Source organism: Gekko japonicus, unplaced genomic scaffold (assembly GCF_001447785.1).
Source record: "Gekko japonicus isolate JY-2015 unplaced genomic scaffold, Gekko_japonicus_V1.1 scaffold668, whole genome shotgun sequence".
In the NCBI taxonomy this organism is placed as follows: Eukaryota; Metazoa; Chordata; class Lepidosauria; order Squamata; family Gekkonidae; genus Gekko; species Gekko japonicus.
In genome coordinates this window covers 149,381-163,210 of record NW_015174861.1, presented here as the reverse complement: position 1 = coordinate 163,210, position 13,830 = coordinate 149,381, and the positions used below count along the sequence as shown (strand labels likewise).

Below are 13,830 nucleotides of genomic sequence, written 5' to 3'. Positions count from 1 at the left end.
TCCAAGCAGCCAGACCCACCAGGCTCTTCACCGCCACTGCCTCCGCCCACAACAGCAACACCAGCGAGCCCTGCATGCTCTGAGCTGCCCGCTGCCGCCACTAACAACAGAGGTAAGTGCATTCCCTGCGCATGCGCAGGAAATGCTCTTTTACTTTTGTGGGGATTTACGTATCCCCCCTATAGTTTTTTACAGTTTTTAGATTTTTCTGCACATCTGGGGATTGCCCCAAATGTGCAGGAAAATCTCCCTGCCCCCCAGGTGCCCCCGATGTGCGGATTTAGATATCCGCACGCGGGGGGGGGCGCCTTGGCTATTAGATATATAGATAACTGTGTCAGACCAGAGCCTGGTCAAACATAGCTGGTCAGCTTGTAAAGCAGACATCAGTGAGACAATACTTTCTTTATATTTGACTACAGCATCTACTCAAAGGTTTAGTGCCTCTGGACTCAGAGATTGCATTTTAGCTATGAACCATCACCATAGTCATCTGTGAATCACAAGGGGGAAAAAACCCCGCTGATGCATTAACAGCCCCCAAAGGCCCATCAAAATGTGTGAGACAACTCAGAAGCTACCGCTTGGTGGTTACTTGATATGGTGACTGGTGTCTCGGAGTTGCTCACAGCAACAGTTAGTATGTTTTTTAAGCAGCTTGGCTCTGCTTGGAACAATTACTCAACAGCCTTTGTATATCTGAAAGCAGAAGGTTCAGGCTTTGAAATCCAGAGGCTCGAAGCCAAAAAAAGAAAGATGATCCAAAAAACCTCCAGGGATGCTAAAAATGCTGTGCTTTCTCTCTCTTGTGCTGAGCAAGGCCCCTGGCAGCTTTCAACAAGCAGATGTCACTCGAAAGTTGAAGTGTTGAGTCAAAGGTGCTCAGAGTGGGTTTTGGCAATTGCACATTATACGTGTATGTACTTGGGGCATTTTATGTTGTGCATAATTATGTAGGAATGTACAAATACTGAGGCACGTGGCAAAACAAGAGGGTTGTGCTTGTATGGGTGTCCAGATCTGCACCCATTCATTCATCACTGGAGAACTGCTATAGGAACTGGTTGCCCTTCTCTTGAGGGAGGGAGCTGCTTATGAGGACCAAGGAAACTGTGATTGAGGATAGATTCAGGTGGGTAGCCATGTTGGTCTGAAGCAACGGAACAAAGTTTGAGATCTCCCAATGTTTTCCCCCCATTTATTTCAAAGACGTTTTTTGGAGCTGCTAATCTGATAGAAAAGAGGGTGTTTAACCCTCTGACCTTTCCTCAGTCTTACCCTCCCCCCAAAGGCAGGGAAAATATATAGACACTATAGATATCACAACATTTCCCCTGTAGTGGGGTTAAGATTGGCTTAGGAAGTATTTAATGGTCCCCCCCCCCCGGTTTTGGTGCTTTAAACGATGGCGGTATCTCTTGGTTTCTCCGAGAGACATGTGCCATGAATCGGGGATTAGGAGAGAGCGTGATTGTGCACGCTCCCCCATGGAGGCCATAGACAATGGGCTTCTAGCCAGGGGGCTTTGGAGAGCCCTACCTCCGGCCGGCAGCCGGTACAGGGGGGCTACTCTCTGCCCTGAAGGTCCTGCCCTGATTCCCAGTACTGGATTAGAAGCGACCACCGGGACAAGCATTTGGAGGTTTAGTGATTTTCTCTGCCTGGTGTGATTCCAGGGGCCGTCTTAGGACCTGGTGGATTGATTCAAGGATTGATGAGTGAGTTGCCGTTGAAACGAGACACTAAAGCCTAGACGTGAAGTCCCTCTACTATAAGCGTATAAACAGAGGGGGGGAGGGGACGCCCTATCTCCCGACATTTTAAGCAAATGCGAAAGCAAGGATGGAGGGACTGATCAAATTGTGGCGATGGACAGTAGTGGAGAGTTTTTCTAAAAGAAAGCTGAGTGTTTAAACAGACCTTAGAGACTTTGGCATTCTTTCTCGGCTGAGGTAAACATCCCCAAAAGATGGCGACGAGAGGCGAAGAGGGAGGCGGGATCAATGCTTTCTTCAGGAAGGAGGACAGTGGAAAGTTAGGTCACGTGACCTAACCATAGACTCTGTCTTTAAAGGGAATCGCGGGCCCTCTGGTGGCTAAAGTGAGAAGCGACCTGGATCTGTACTAAAAGCAGCTACACTTTTAAAGGGACAGTATGTTGATCATAGTGACGTATGAATGGTAAGGAGACTCTAAGGTTTAGTTCTTTGTGGCTGGATTGGCAAGCTGATTGAAAAGCAGTTTCATAGAGACGTATGAATGGTGAGGAGACTCTAAAGTTTAGTTCATTGTGGCTGGGTTGGCAAGCTGATCGAAAAGCAGTTTTCTGGAGTAAAGGGCTCGCTACCCCAACTTTATAAGATCTGCTTGCTAAGAGAAAGGTTGGAATCTCCAATGAGCGTGTTGTTACTGCAACAAAAGGAAAGACTCTTTTGATCTAAGACGTTTAAGGAAGCGAAGATGTCCCTCGAAAAAAGGAACTTGGTTTATATCACGAATAGATGGATCCGGACTTATAAAAACTAAAAGATAATTGAAGAAAGAAGATACATCGAAGACGGAAGAAGAAAAACGTGTTGTAATGTTCTTACTGAGGGAACATTGGTTTTAAAGATCTTGCCTATGGGGGGGGGAGTAAAGCGTGGAGATGCTAATTTTTTCTTAAGGACTGTGATTATGTGTGTTATAGCTTTGGAATTACTCTCTGTTCAGTCAGATAAGCTGGTTTTGTCAGCAGAAGCGATGATTGGCGGGCACTCTTCATGTTTGAAAGTAACTGTATAAGAGTAACAACTATGTTTTAAGCATTGTAAAACCTCCATTCTTGGGTTTTTAGTTGGGTTCTTTTTACTTTCTCCTATAGATTGTAGACTCTCCCTCCCCAATTTCTGTTGTAGTTTTATAGAAATGCAAATAAAAAAATTCCCCTTCGGGGGCCAAAAAAAAAAAAAGGAAGTATTTAATGGCTAAAGTAAATAATGGCTAATGCCTCCCCCAGCATGTCAACCACAGTCACATTGGCCCTTAACAGAAAGGGGGTCAGATTGACCCTGGAAAGGGAGGAAATGGGTGAAATGAGGTCAATTGCCTAGTGGTGTTTCATGCTACCCCAGTGTATCTACTAAAGGTCTCAGATAATTTTTACCCCCGCTTTGATTGAATGGTGCAGTAACATTAGCATGTAGGGTAGAAGTAATAAAATAAAAACTTCTTGTGTTTTTTCTCTAATGCCTTTCTTGCTGTTCTGTTTTTATTGCCAAAGGGAAAAACTTAATGAAGTATAGATTTCCCCCCCCTCCGCACCTGGTTTCATGGTCAGCAGAATCCCCAAGGCTTTTTTTTTATTTCTGTGACTTACCTTGGGGTCTATTTGACCCTCACTCCAGATTAGTAAAGTGAATTATTTTTTTGTTCTGCCTTGTAATACAGCCCTGAAGTCTAGAGAAAATGCTGGAAGATCTAATCATGGATCCCCTGTGTCTGTTCAGCTTCGGTATTCCAAATACTAGGAGAAAGCTATGTGTCTGTACCGATACATACCTCCAAAAATCTGCATAAAGGACAGGTTTAATTGTTATGGCAAGCACAGATCCTGAAGTCTGCTGATGTTATGTAATTTGTTCAGAAAATCCCTCTTGCCCCTGATCTTCCACAAGATCTGATTAGGTCCAAATTGTTTTATTGCTGCCTAGCCCAGTTTTTAGATGTCCCATCTTCTGTGGTTCACCAAGACCTTAATGAGATGGCAGCAAGTCAACAGTTAATTGCCACCATTTCACTTCATTCTTGTCGTGGGCTATTGTGGATACATCATGGTTAAAATTTGACAATGAGTGCAATTGTTCACATTCTTTTAAACCAGTCAGATATTAATAGCAGCTCAGATACTTCCCCCCCAATACGAAATAATACGCTTCTTTGCTGCTATTCATGTTTATCACTTATTCAAGATCATTATTTTTCTTTGTCAGATAACATAATAAAACTCTCTTTGCGTCATAAGAAATGGTCTCTCCAGTTATTTCTCAAATCAAGAATTTATCTCCAGTAATTTTATATAGAAGAGCATGTCCAAAAAATGATAAAAGTTGGTATCATTAGACTAGCATCTCTAACATTAATCTTGAATTAAATTATATGTATCTGTTTCATAACAGTTGAGTAGCAGAGAAATTGTACTTCAAGAAAGTTCTTCTTCAGATTTATGGATACCAAAGAAGACTAAACAGCAGACCAATTACAAACTTTATCAGCTGTAGTACATCAGACATCCCAGTTACAGCTCACATAAAATCATTGAGTTGTCTAAAATTAACAATAAAGAATAAGCCAATCTGTTCTTTTATATTTCCAGCTCAGATTAATAGAGCACATTTTGTTATTTTATATGGAATTGCATTTTTCTTAGAAGCAAATGGGATTTTTCAAATCTGGAAATATTTAAAGATGATAGTCTTATACCACCCATTTTTAAAAACCACTTCCTCATAAGATACGATTTGGCTGTCCTCCATACAATTTAAAACAGAGCACAAACCATAGTTATAAATATGGGATGCTTGATTTATGTAAATTGTTAGTAGAGTAGGATCTAGATTTGGTGGGTTGGGTCAGGAGGTAATGCCAGACATATGGTAAGTACAAAGGTAATCTCCCAAATCTGCTGAAATACTCTTTTTGACCACCTTTTCATGCACTTCTCTTTGAGCTTAGCCAAACTCCTTCAGTTTGACTAGTAGGCTATTGCTTGGTTTCAACATTTTAATTTTTCCTTTATTTTTATCTTCCCTTTTCCCTCAGATGAGTAACAAAAGGTCCAATAGCTTCCGCCAAGCCATTTTGCAGGGGAACCGAAGGTTGTGCAGCAAGGCACTACTGGAGGAGACGGGGCTTAGCCTTTCCCAGCGGTTGATTCGGCATGTTGCATATGAAACGTTGCCGCGTGAGATAGATCGGAAGTGGTTCTATGACAGTTACACCTGCTGCCCTCCTCCTTGGTTCATGATTGCCATCACCATTGTAGAGGTGAGTCTCTGTGAGCATAAAGTGATTCAGAGGAGGTGTGTTTGCCTGTTTTCAGTGGGACCACATTCCCCCAGAAGATCGCCTTCAGATCCTGTTTATCAGCTGGCTGCATTCTTTCTTTGATTGCAGAGATCTGGCTGCTACTATTTGTGCCCTGCATGAATCTGTCCCTCAAAGATGTCCTGGAAGCTTCAGCTGGTACAGAATTCTGCTTAAAGGGGTAGGCTGCAGGTTAGAGGCACCATATTAAACCAATATTTATACTCATCAGATCTTGCGACCTAAGCAGGGTCAACTCTGGCAAGTACTTGGATGGGAGACCTCCTTGGAATACCAGAGGCGGGAGGCAGGGGCAGGCTGTATTCAGCCACCTCTCTGAATATCCTCCAGGCCCCCAATAAGGGTCCGTCACCAGAGGTCACCATGATTTCCAGGTACACACGCAGTCACACACACACACACACACATATCCAAAAATACACACACACACCCCAGTTCTGACTATTAATCTTTAAATCCATGAATGGATTGAGCACAGCATATGCATGAATGACTTGGCCACTATGAACCGAACCAGTCTTTTTGACATGTTAGGGAGGTCTTTCCGCAGGTACTTTCTCTTTGAATAAAGGCTTAGTAGTGCTCAAGGCTAGGCTTTTTCAGTAAGGGAACCCCTGCTGTAGAGCATTTTCCCAAGGAGCCTTCTGGTGCTATTAAACTTACTCAAGGCAGACCTAGATGTTGTGAGAGACATGAAAAGGCTACTACTCTGTCTTCCCTTCCCCCTCTTCAAGATAAGAGGTTGGATCCTAACTAAATTGGCAGTTCTGTGCCCTCCTTGCCGAAATATGAGGCAGGGTAGAAAAACAGTGCAATGGTCTCACATCACAAGTTGTGTTTATGCCACATGTTGCCAAGGAGAAGGGCGTCTTTTGAAACATCTCATTTCACCCTCTACTACTTCAATGAAACATATTTAGGCCTATTGAGGACTCTTACTTTGCATTTGTTTTGGTCAGTGATGACTTTGTTCATTATGATATTGTTTTAATTGCTGTATGTTATATTGTACATTGCTGTAGGTGGGGTTAGAATCTTGAGATGGTGGATGCTTCCATACCGGACACTGAAAAAGTGCCTTTGACCACTCTGTGTGCCATGTAGCAATGCTATTCCTGATGGATATTTTTTTTTAGGGATTCCAGAACACATTGAAAAGACAAGAGGCATTTTAAAATTACATTTCTTCTAGCTAGTGTTGCATTTTCATTATAAACCCATTTACGCCATACCAGTGCAGGAGTCACATGTACACACACATAGGCAGAGGTCATTTCGGGGGGGGAACGCGGGGGAACACAGTTCCCCCGGGTGAGGTGCGGGGGGGGGCGAGGCACACAACAAAGCCCCGCCCCCTGCTTTCACCTGCGCCGCTTCCGGCCCTCATTCAGCCAGGAGGAGGCAGGAGAAGAGGGAGGGTAAGTTGCTTCCTCCCCGCCTCTCCCCACCCCTGCCTGCCTGGGGCCAGGGAGGGCCTTGGCGGGGCTTCCTCGCACTCCCGCCGGCCTTGCAGGTCCACCGCCGGGCCCCTGATGTCAGGGGGTGTGGCATATGCTAATGAATTATGCTAATGAGTTCCCCTAGCTTTTTTTCTACGAAACGACCCCTGCACATAGGCAAGGTCTAGCATGTCAGTAACTAAATCCCATGGAAACAATGGAACAGAACTGAGAGCTCTTGCAATCCTGTGCAAAGTTCCTCCAGATAAATCTTGTTGAAACCAGTGGACATAGACAGGGGTAACTCCATATAAGATTACATTGTTAGTCATGGCTAACAGTCGAGCGTGCTTATTCACACGAACAGACTATGGACATTAACTGTGCGTTCTCCCTGCTTTTCTAGGTTGCCTTCTTTCTTTACAACGGAGTGGTACTAGATAGGTTTGTGCTGCAAGTCACCCACCCCTTATATTTGAAGAACTCGTTGATATATCATCCTCAGCTGCGTGCCCAAGCCTGGAGGTACCTCACCTACATATTCATGCATGCAGGGTGAGTGCTGAAGAAAATACTGAATTTGTTGGGGGATTTTTTTGCATGGCATTGGTTGGTGGGTGGGGTTGTGTGGATCAGCTGATGCTTTATGAGCCAAACGAGACATGACACCGGAGATCTATGAACACATCACCCATGTTTTTTAAAAGCACTGTTAGCAGCTGCAGGAGGTCCCGGTTTGTCTTGGAGCAATGCTTAACCTGCCGCCCTTCTCCAACACACTGGCCACTCCACATCCTGCCACTCCACTAAGCAAAGTCCAGAGCCTTCCTCCAGCCTAAGGAAACTTCCTCCAACTTAAGAGACTCTTCCAACAACAGAGGAGCCATTTAAAGTAGACGAAGGCCCTTTAAACTGGAAGAACTTCCTCCAGCATAGGGTACACTGTTTTTGTAACTGTCCGCTGTGAGTCTAGGAGACTCTTCCAACAACAGAGGAGCCATTTAAAGTGGACGAAGGCCCTTTAAACTGGAAGAACTTCCTCCAGCATAGGGTACACTGTTTTTGTAACTGTCCGCTGTGAGTCTAGGAGACTCTTCCAACAACAGAGGAGCCATTTAAAGTGGACGAAGGCCCTTTAAACTGGAAGAACTTCCTCCAGCATAGGGTACACTGTTTTTATAACTGTCTGCTGTGAGTCTGGTAGCATTTGGAGAACAGTTTACATCAGGAAAATGATGAGGAGAAGAAGGGTTAAGCCCTCCCCACCACACTATAGTCTCACTCCAGATTCTTTTCCCCTGCTTTAAAAAACATTGGGAGATACATTCATACATCTCCTGGCATCATATCTAGTTGTGTCCTAAAATGCTTAGTTGGATTTTTTTTTTTTTTTAAATACAGCTGAGAATACACACATTATGACATATAAGGAATGCTGTTGCCTTCGGTAGATGTTTTTTTTGGTGGGGCAATAATCTAGATCACTTAGCAGTGACAGTTTTCCTTTAGAATAATAAACACCCTTGAAGTAATAATTCCATGACAAAGATTGGGTTGCAGGGGTGGAGGAAGATGTGGACAAAAGTTCGCATTGTTTATGATAAAGGCAAAAGAAATGAAAGTCTCCCAAATCTTTAGAAATAGCATTTCAGTGCTATGGAATCTATTGGAATGAAAAGAATTGATCCCCCCACCCCATGTATGGATGCCAAGACACATACAAGAGACAAGTGCTTAAACTCTGTTCAGTATGGCTTCCTTACCCACAAAAAACTCTAACCTTTGCCTTGACAAGTATCCTGTTGCCATTAGTCTGTCGTGTTGTTTGAAAAATGTGCTGAACCTTCTAATTATCACGTTTCTTTCACACCCTTGGCTGGTTTCCAAGGGGAGCTCTAGGGAAGACACAGTATCCAGTGCCTCACATCTGTAAATATTAGCCGGTGTAGCTTTATTGCTTTCTGTAGTAGATTCTAAATCTTTTAGATGTGCAAACCATCAAAGCCATACACACATATTCCCTATGCGAGAAGCAATCCCTGCTGTATTTTTTAATGATGGAATACGGAGCACAGTTAGATAACTAAACTATCATTTATACCCAGCTTACCCACATTTAGGTTGTTTTCCCATCTGGAGAATAAAATAAATCTTGGAAAAAAATAATATCCCCCCCACCCCTTTAAGTGGTGAGACCATTATTTCTTTCACTCTCCTTCCCCTCCCCAAAGGGCAAGCTAATACAAAGGTGGTGAAGTCTATTGCTGTCACACTTCCTGCAGTGACTTTAAAATGTTAATTTGGAGCTCTTAATTTACTGTGCTCATCTGCTTTTTTTTCTCATGGGCAAATGTGACAGCCAGAAGGTATCGCAGGAGAAGCTGGTCATTCAGGGTGGGCTGCCTGTGCTTCCTGAGAGCTTCCCCAAAAATGTGCTCTTGTGTCCCAGTCCTGTTGGAGAAAAGCTCTATAAGAACCCAGAGCTGTAAATTTTAGCCGTCCACTTTAAAGCAGAGCTGACGTGAATTAACTGGGGGGGGGGGGGACACCCATTTGTATTGCTTCCATAACTAATGCCTTGCTTTGAGTCCAGGGCCCATTTGTTTGGTTGCAGAGAAGGCTGAAGCCTTGATAAATCAATTATATTGTCATCTAAAGAATGACACATTCAAAGCATTAGAAAGCTAATTATGTTTTATGGGTGCTTATTGACTATGGGACTCTGAAACTCTTGGCCCCAGCCGAAGTTGGGCTGAATGGAAATCTTCTTGAGTTGTTTTTAAAGCGCAGGCCTGCCTCCAACCCACTGAGGGAATGAAGCTGGTGAGGGTCTCATAAATCGCTGCTTTATAAGAGACATTTAAAAGAAAGCTATATTCTTTGTTAGAAAATGTTGGGTGCCTTCCCATGACTCCTCCAGTGATACCAGCCTGTATATAGCTCTGTTTCCCTCTCTATAAGAATGAATAGACATTTTCACCTGTTTTTCAAATTGCTTTTAAACACTTGACTCGATGTTAATGTGAAAAACTCAGTGATTTAAAAAACCGTTGTCTCTAATAGGGGATAATCAACACTGATCAGGTTGTTGTTACTTCTAATAATTAAGTGTGTGGGGAAAATGTGTAGAATTTTAGAGTTGGAAGGGGCCATACAGGCCATCTAGTCCAGCCCCTTGCTGAATGCAGGATCAGCCTAAAGCATCCCTGACAAGTGTTCATCCAGCTGTTGCTTGAAGACTGCCAGTGATGGGGAGCTCACTACCTCCCTAGGCAGCCTAGTCACTCATAGGGTGCGTTCAGACGGGCTGTTTGATCAGCTTTCATCACGCTTTAGAAATGGATTTTATATGCACGATCACACAATCAACATCTGCCTCCCATCCCCAGCCGTTGGTTTCCGGCTCAAAACCGCTTTAACCCAGACTATTTTGTTACCAGGTTCCAAAGTGGTGTTTTCTCAGCTCTCCTGTTTAAAGCCGCATTACCCCCCTGTGTGATCACTCCTCCGGTGTCAAGCCACTTCCGGTTTAAATCCGCTCGAAAGCTGCCCGCTGCTTCCGCTTTTTGCCTGCCATTTTTTTTAGCGTCGGTGGTGTGCGCATAGGTGGAGCTCCGCTACCGTGTTTAGAAAACCGACATTTAAACGGTCACTTGTTTTAGAATTTTGATGAGTTCGGGATCTCACGGAGGCCATTTTTGGGTCAGACATTTAAAGGGCAGTCTTTTGTTGGAGGGGTTGGATTGATTCTTCGCCTTGGTGGTTCTGCGCATGCGCCATGGTAGTTCCTCCCCATTCTACGGATGAGTGCCTATGTGCATGCACAAATTGAGAAAAATTTTAAAAATCCACCAGCACACACTCCCGTGCGTCGGTAGTGTAGACACCGGGGAGCGATGTGACTGCGCGGTGAGGCGGGATAAGGGAGGTAAGTGTGATCGCGATTATCCAGATCAAATATAATCCGGTCAGAACCGGAGCAATTTAACCTGCTCTCAGCACGCCGTCTGACTGCACCCTTACTGTAATCCCCCCCCCCAATATCCAGCTGGAATCCTTCTGCCCATAATTTAAACCCATTATTGCGATTCCTTCCCTCTGCTGCCAACAAGATCAGGTTCCTGCTCTCCTCTAGGTGACAGCCTTTCAAATACATAAAGAGGGCAATCATATTCCCCCTCAACCTCCTCTTCTTCAGAGTGAACATTCCCAGCTCCCTCAGCCTTTCCTCATAGGGCTTGGTCTCAAGGACCTTGATGATCTTTGTTGCTCTCTTCTTTACCTGCTCAATTCTGTCCACATCTTTACTGAATTGAGGCCTCCAGAACTGCACACAGTACTCCAGGTGTGGCCTAACCAATGCAATGTACAGAGGGACTATGACATCTTGTGATCTGGATGTGAAACCTCTGTTGATACACCCCAAGACTGCATCAGCCCTTTTTGCTTCTGTATCACACTAACGGCCCATATTTAGCTTACAGTCCACCCATACCCCAAGATTTTGTTTGCACACACTGCTACCCAGAAGTGTGTCCCCCATCCAGTATGGATGCTTGCCATTTTTGTTACCCAGCTGTAGAACTCTGCACTTATCCTTGTTGAATTGCATCTTATTTACATTTGTCCACTTTTCCAGTGTGTTCAGGTCTCGTTGAATTCTATATCTTCTGGGGTGTTCACTATTCCTCCCAATACGGTGTCATCTGCAAATTTAATGAATAGTACCTCCACCCCCTTATCCATATCACCTATGAAAATATTGAAAAGCACAGGGCCCAGAACTGATCCCTGTGGGACCCTACTGGATACCTCCCTCCAATCAGATGAAATGCCATTTGACAATTTCTCTTTGGGTTTGGTTCTCCAACCAGTTTCATATCCACCTAACTATCCTAGAGTCCAGTTCACAGTCTAACAGTTTACCCATCAGAACATCATGAGGAACCGTGTCAAAAGCTTTACTCAAATCCAAAGAAATGTTGATGGCATTCCCGTGATCCAGAAAGCTCGTCATTCAGTCAAAAAAGGAAATGAGGTTGGTCTGGCAGGACCTGTTGGGGTCAAATCCATGCTGCCTTCCCCGGGCCACCAAGTTGTCCTTCAGATGCTTACAGATTGACCCCTTTAAAATCTGCTCCAGTATCTTCCCTGGGACAGAGGTCAGACTGACTGGTCTTTAGTTTCTTGGGTCACCCATTCTCCCTTTTTTGAGAATGAGTGTGAGAAAACAGAGGCTAGTATGAAAGAATCCTTTAAAAATGGCAGATGGGGTAATGAGACATATTTATATAGAAAGCTATCATTTTTGCAAGGGCTTGTTGATTCTTCATAGCAATACCTCTAGTGCAGCTGAAAGCATTCCAAGCGAATGAGATTCTGTTATTCCTCTAACAAAAACTTTCCACAAACAAGTATTGGAAAGATGAGGTAAGCAAGTGGGAGGTGGGGGTGGAGACTGAGTCCGGATCACTTGATGGCTTATCTTCAGTCCACTCAGACCTATTCATTGTAAACAAGTGTTCTCCCTCATGGAAATGAAGGAATGTCCCTTTGCACCAAGTAGACCACTAGAGGGGAGAGTAGAGCTAGTCAGGTCGCTTCCCTCTGTATCCTTTCCTCTTGTCCGTCCTGCTGCTGTCTCTTTGATCTCAGATTGTTGTTCTTAAGGACTTCCTTCTGGCTCTTGTTCTTTGTGCTCTTTTTCTGACCTTCTCCATCCTTGAGTTAAGATAGCTAGCTAGAATGCCTGTCTCTCCTTTCCTATAACCAGGGGTCATTTCGTAGAAAAAGAAGTGCAGGAGCTCATTAGCATAACTCATTAGCATAACTTATTTGCATATGCCACACCCCCTGACATCACCGGAAGTGTGTCAGAAGGCAATACCCACCGCTCAGGCTCCACTGGACTGTTTTGGATTGCTAGCTATTGGGGGGGGGGGGGAATGTGCAGATCTGTCCTCGCAGAGGAGGGAGAGCTTGTACCTGAATAAAACCTGGTCTTAAAGGTGCCACTGGACTGTTTTGGACCGGGGGGGGGGGCTCTGCAACTTACCTGGCTGCTTCATGCTCTGACTGAGGGCTGCTGGGGGCGGGGCTTGTTGCATGTGCCCGCCCTCTGGGCTCTTTACTGCCGGAGCTCCACTCCTGTGCGCTCCTGTAGGAAATTACCCCTGCCTATAACAGTATGGATTTCTTTAGCAGTGTCTTCTTTAAAGACCCTAGTATGGACTTTATCTTTAAATAGCCCACTCATTCTACTAATGCTCAGCCAGTTCATGCTACAATTCCCTTCCCTATTTTATCATCACAACAGCCCTGTGAGGTAGGTTGGGCTGAGATGATATGACTAGAGTAAACCCAAGTCACTGAGCAAGTTTCATGGCAGGTTGGGATTTGAATCTGGATCTCCTTGTATAACCACATTGTCCCAGATAAAGCTGTGAGCACGGAGGCTGCATTTAGCTGTCATAACTAAGAACCATTGAGAGCTCTATCCTCCATAAATTTGTCTAACATGAAGCTAGCGGCCTTCACTGCATCCTGTAGCAGTGAATTCCATAAGTTAACAATCGATTTAAAAAGTTAACAACGGGTTGTTATGAAGTAATACTTCCCTTTGTCCATTCTTAGCCTCTTGTCAGACAGTTTCACTGGATGACCATGAGTTCTAACATTATGAGATAAGGGGGAAAATCTCTTTCTATCTGCTCTCTCAACTATATTCATAGGATTGGATCTAGCAAAACGAGCCAGTTTGGTGTGGTGGTTAGGAGCATGGACTCTAATCTGGGAGAACCGGGTTTGATTCCCCACTCCTCCACATGCAGCTGCTGGCATGACCTTGGGTCAGTCACAAGTTCTCTCAGACCTGTTCTGGAAAGAGCAGTTCTTGAAAGAGCTCTCTCAGCCCCACCTACCTCACAGGGAAAGGGAAAGGAGACTGTAAGCCGTTCTGAGACTCCTTTGGGCAGTGAAGGGCGGAGTATAGATCCAATCTCCTCCTCCTCCTCCTCCTCCTCCTCTTCTTCTTCTTCTTCATCTTACCACATAAGGATTGCCAAATTTCCTGGCATTCTCCGCTCCCCCCGGCAGCCATTTCTGACCTTGGGAATGTTTATTCCTACAGTTGCAGGATCCATGTGCCACATATTCCTTTTTCTTGTCTTTTTTGCCTAAACTTAAATAGCCCATAAACGTTCAGCTTTTCCTTGTAGGTAAACTGTTCCAATAGTGGTGGATCATTTTGTTTACTCCCGTCTGTTCTGTCCTAGCCTTGTTGGTCTCTGTTTGGAGGTAAGGCAAC

General features: G+C 44.4%; 1 protein-coding gene across 1 annotated transcript in view; it reads left to right on the top strand.

Moving 5' to 3' along the window:
• The window catches only part of RHBDL3 (rhomboid, veinlet-like 3 (Drosophila)), a 199,056-nt gene that overhangs the window by 154,909 nt on the left and 30,317 nt on the right, over positions 1–13,830 (top strand). Inside the window, exons 5-6 of the mRNA XM_015424702.1 lie at positions 4,801–5,025; positions 6,931–7,079. Coding sequence (XP_015280188.1) covers positions 4,801–5,025; positions 6,931–7,079 — 374 coding nt within the window. The remainder of the gene's footprint in view (positions 1–4,800; positions 5,026–6,930; positions 7,080–13,830) is intronic.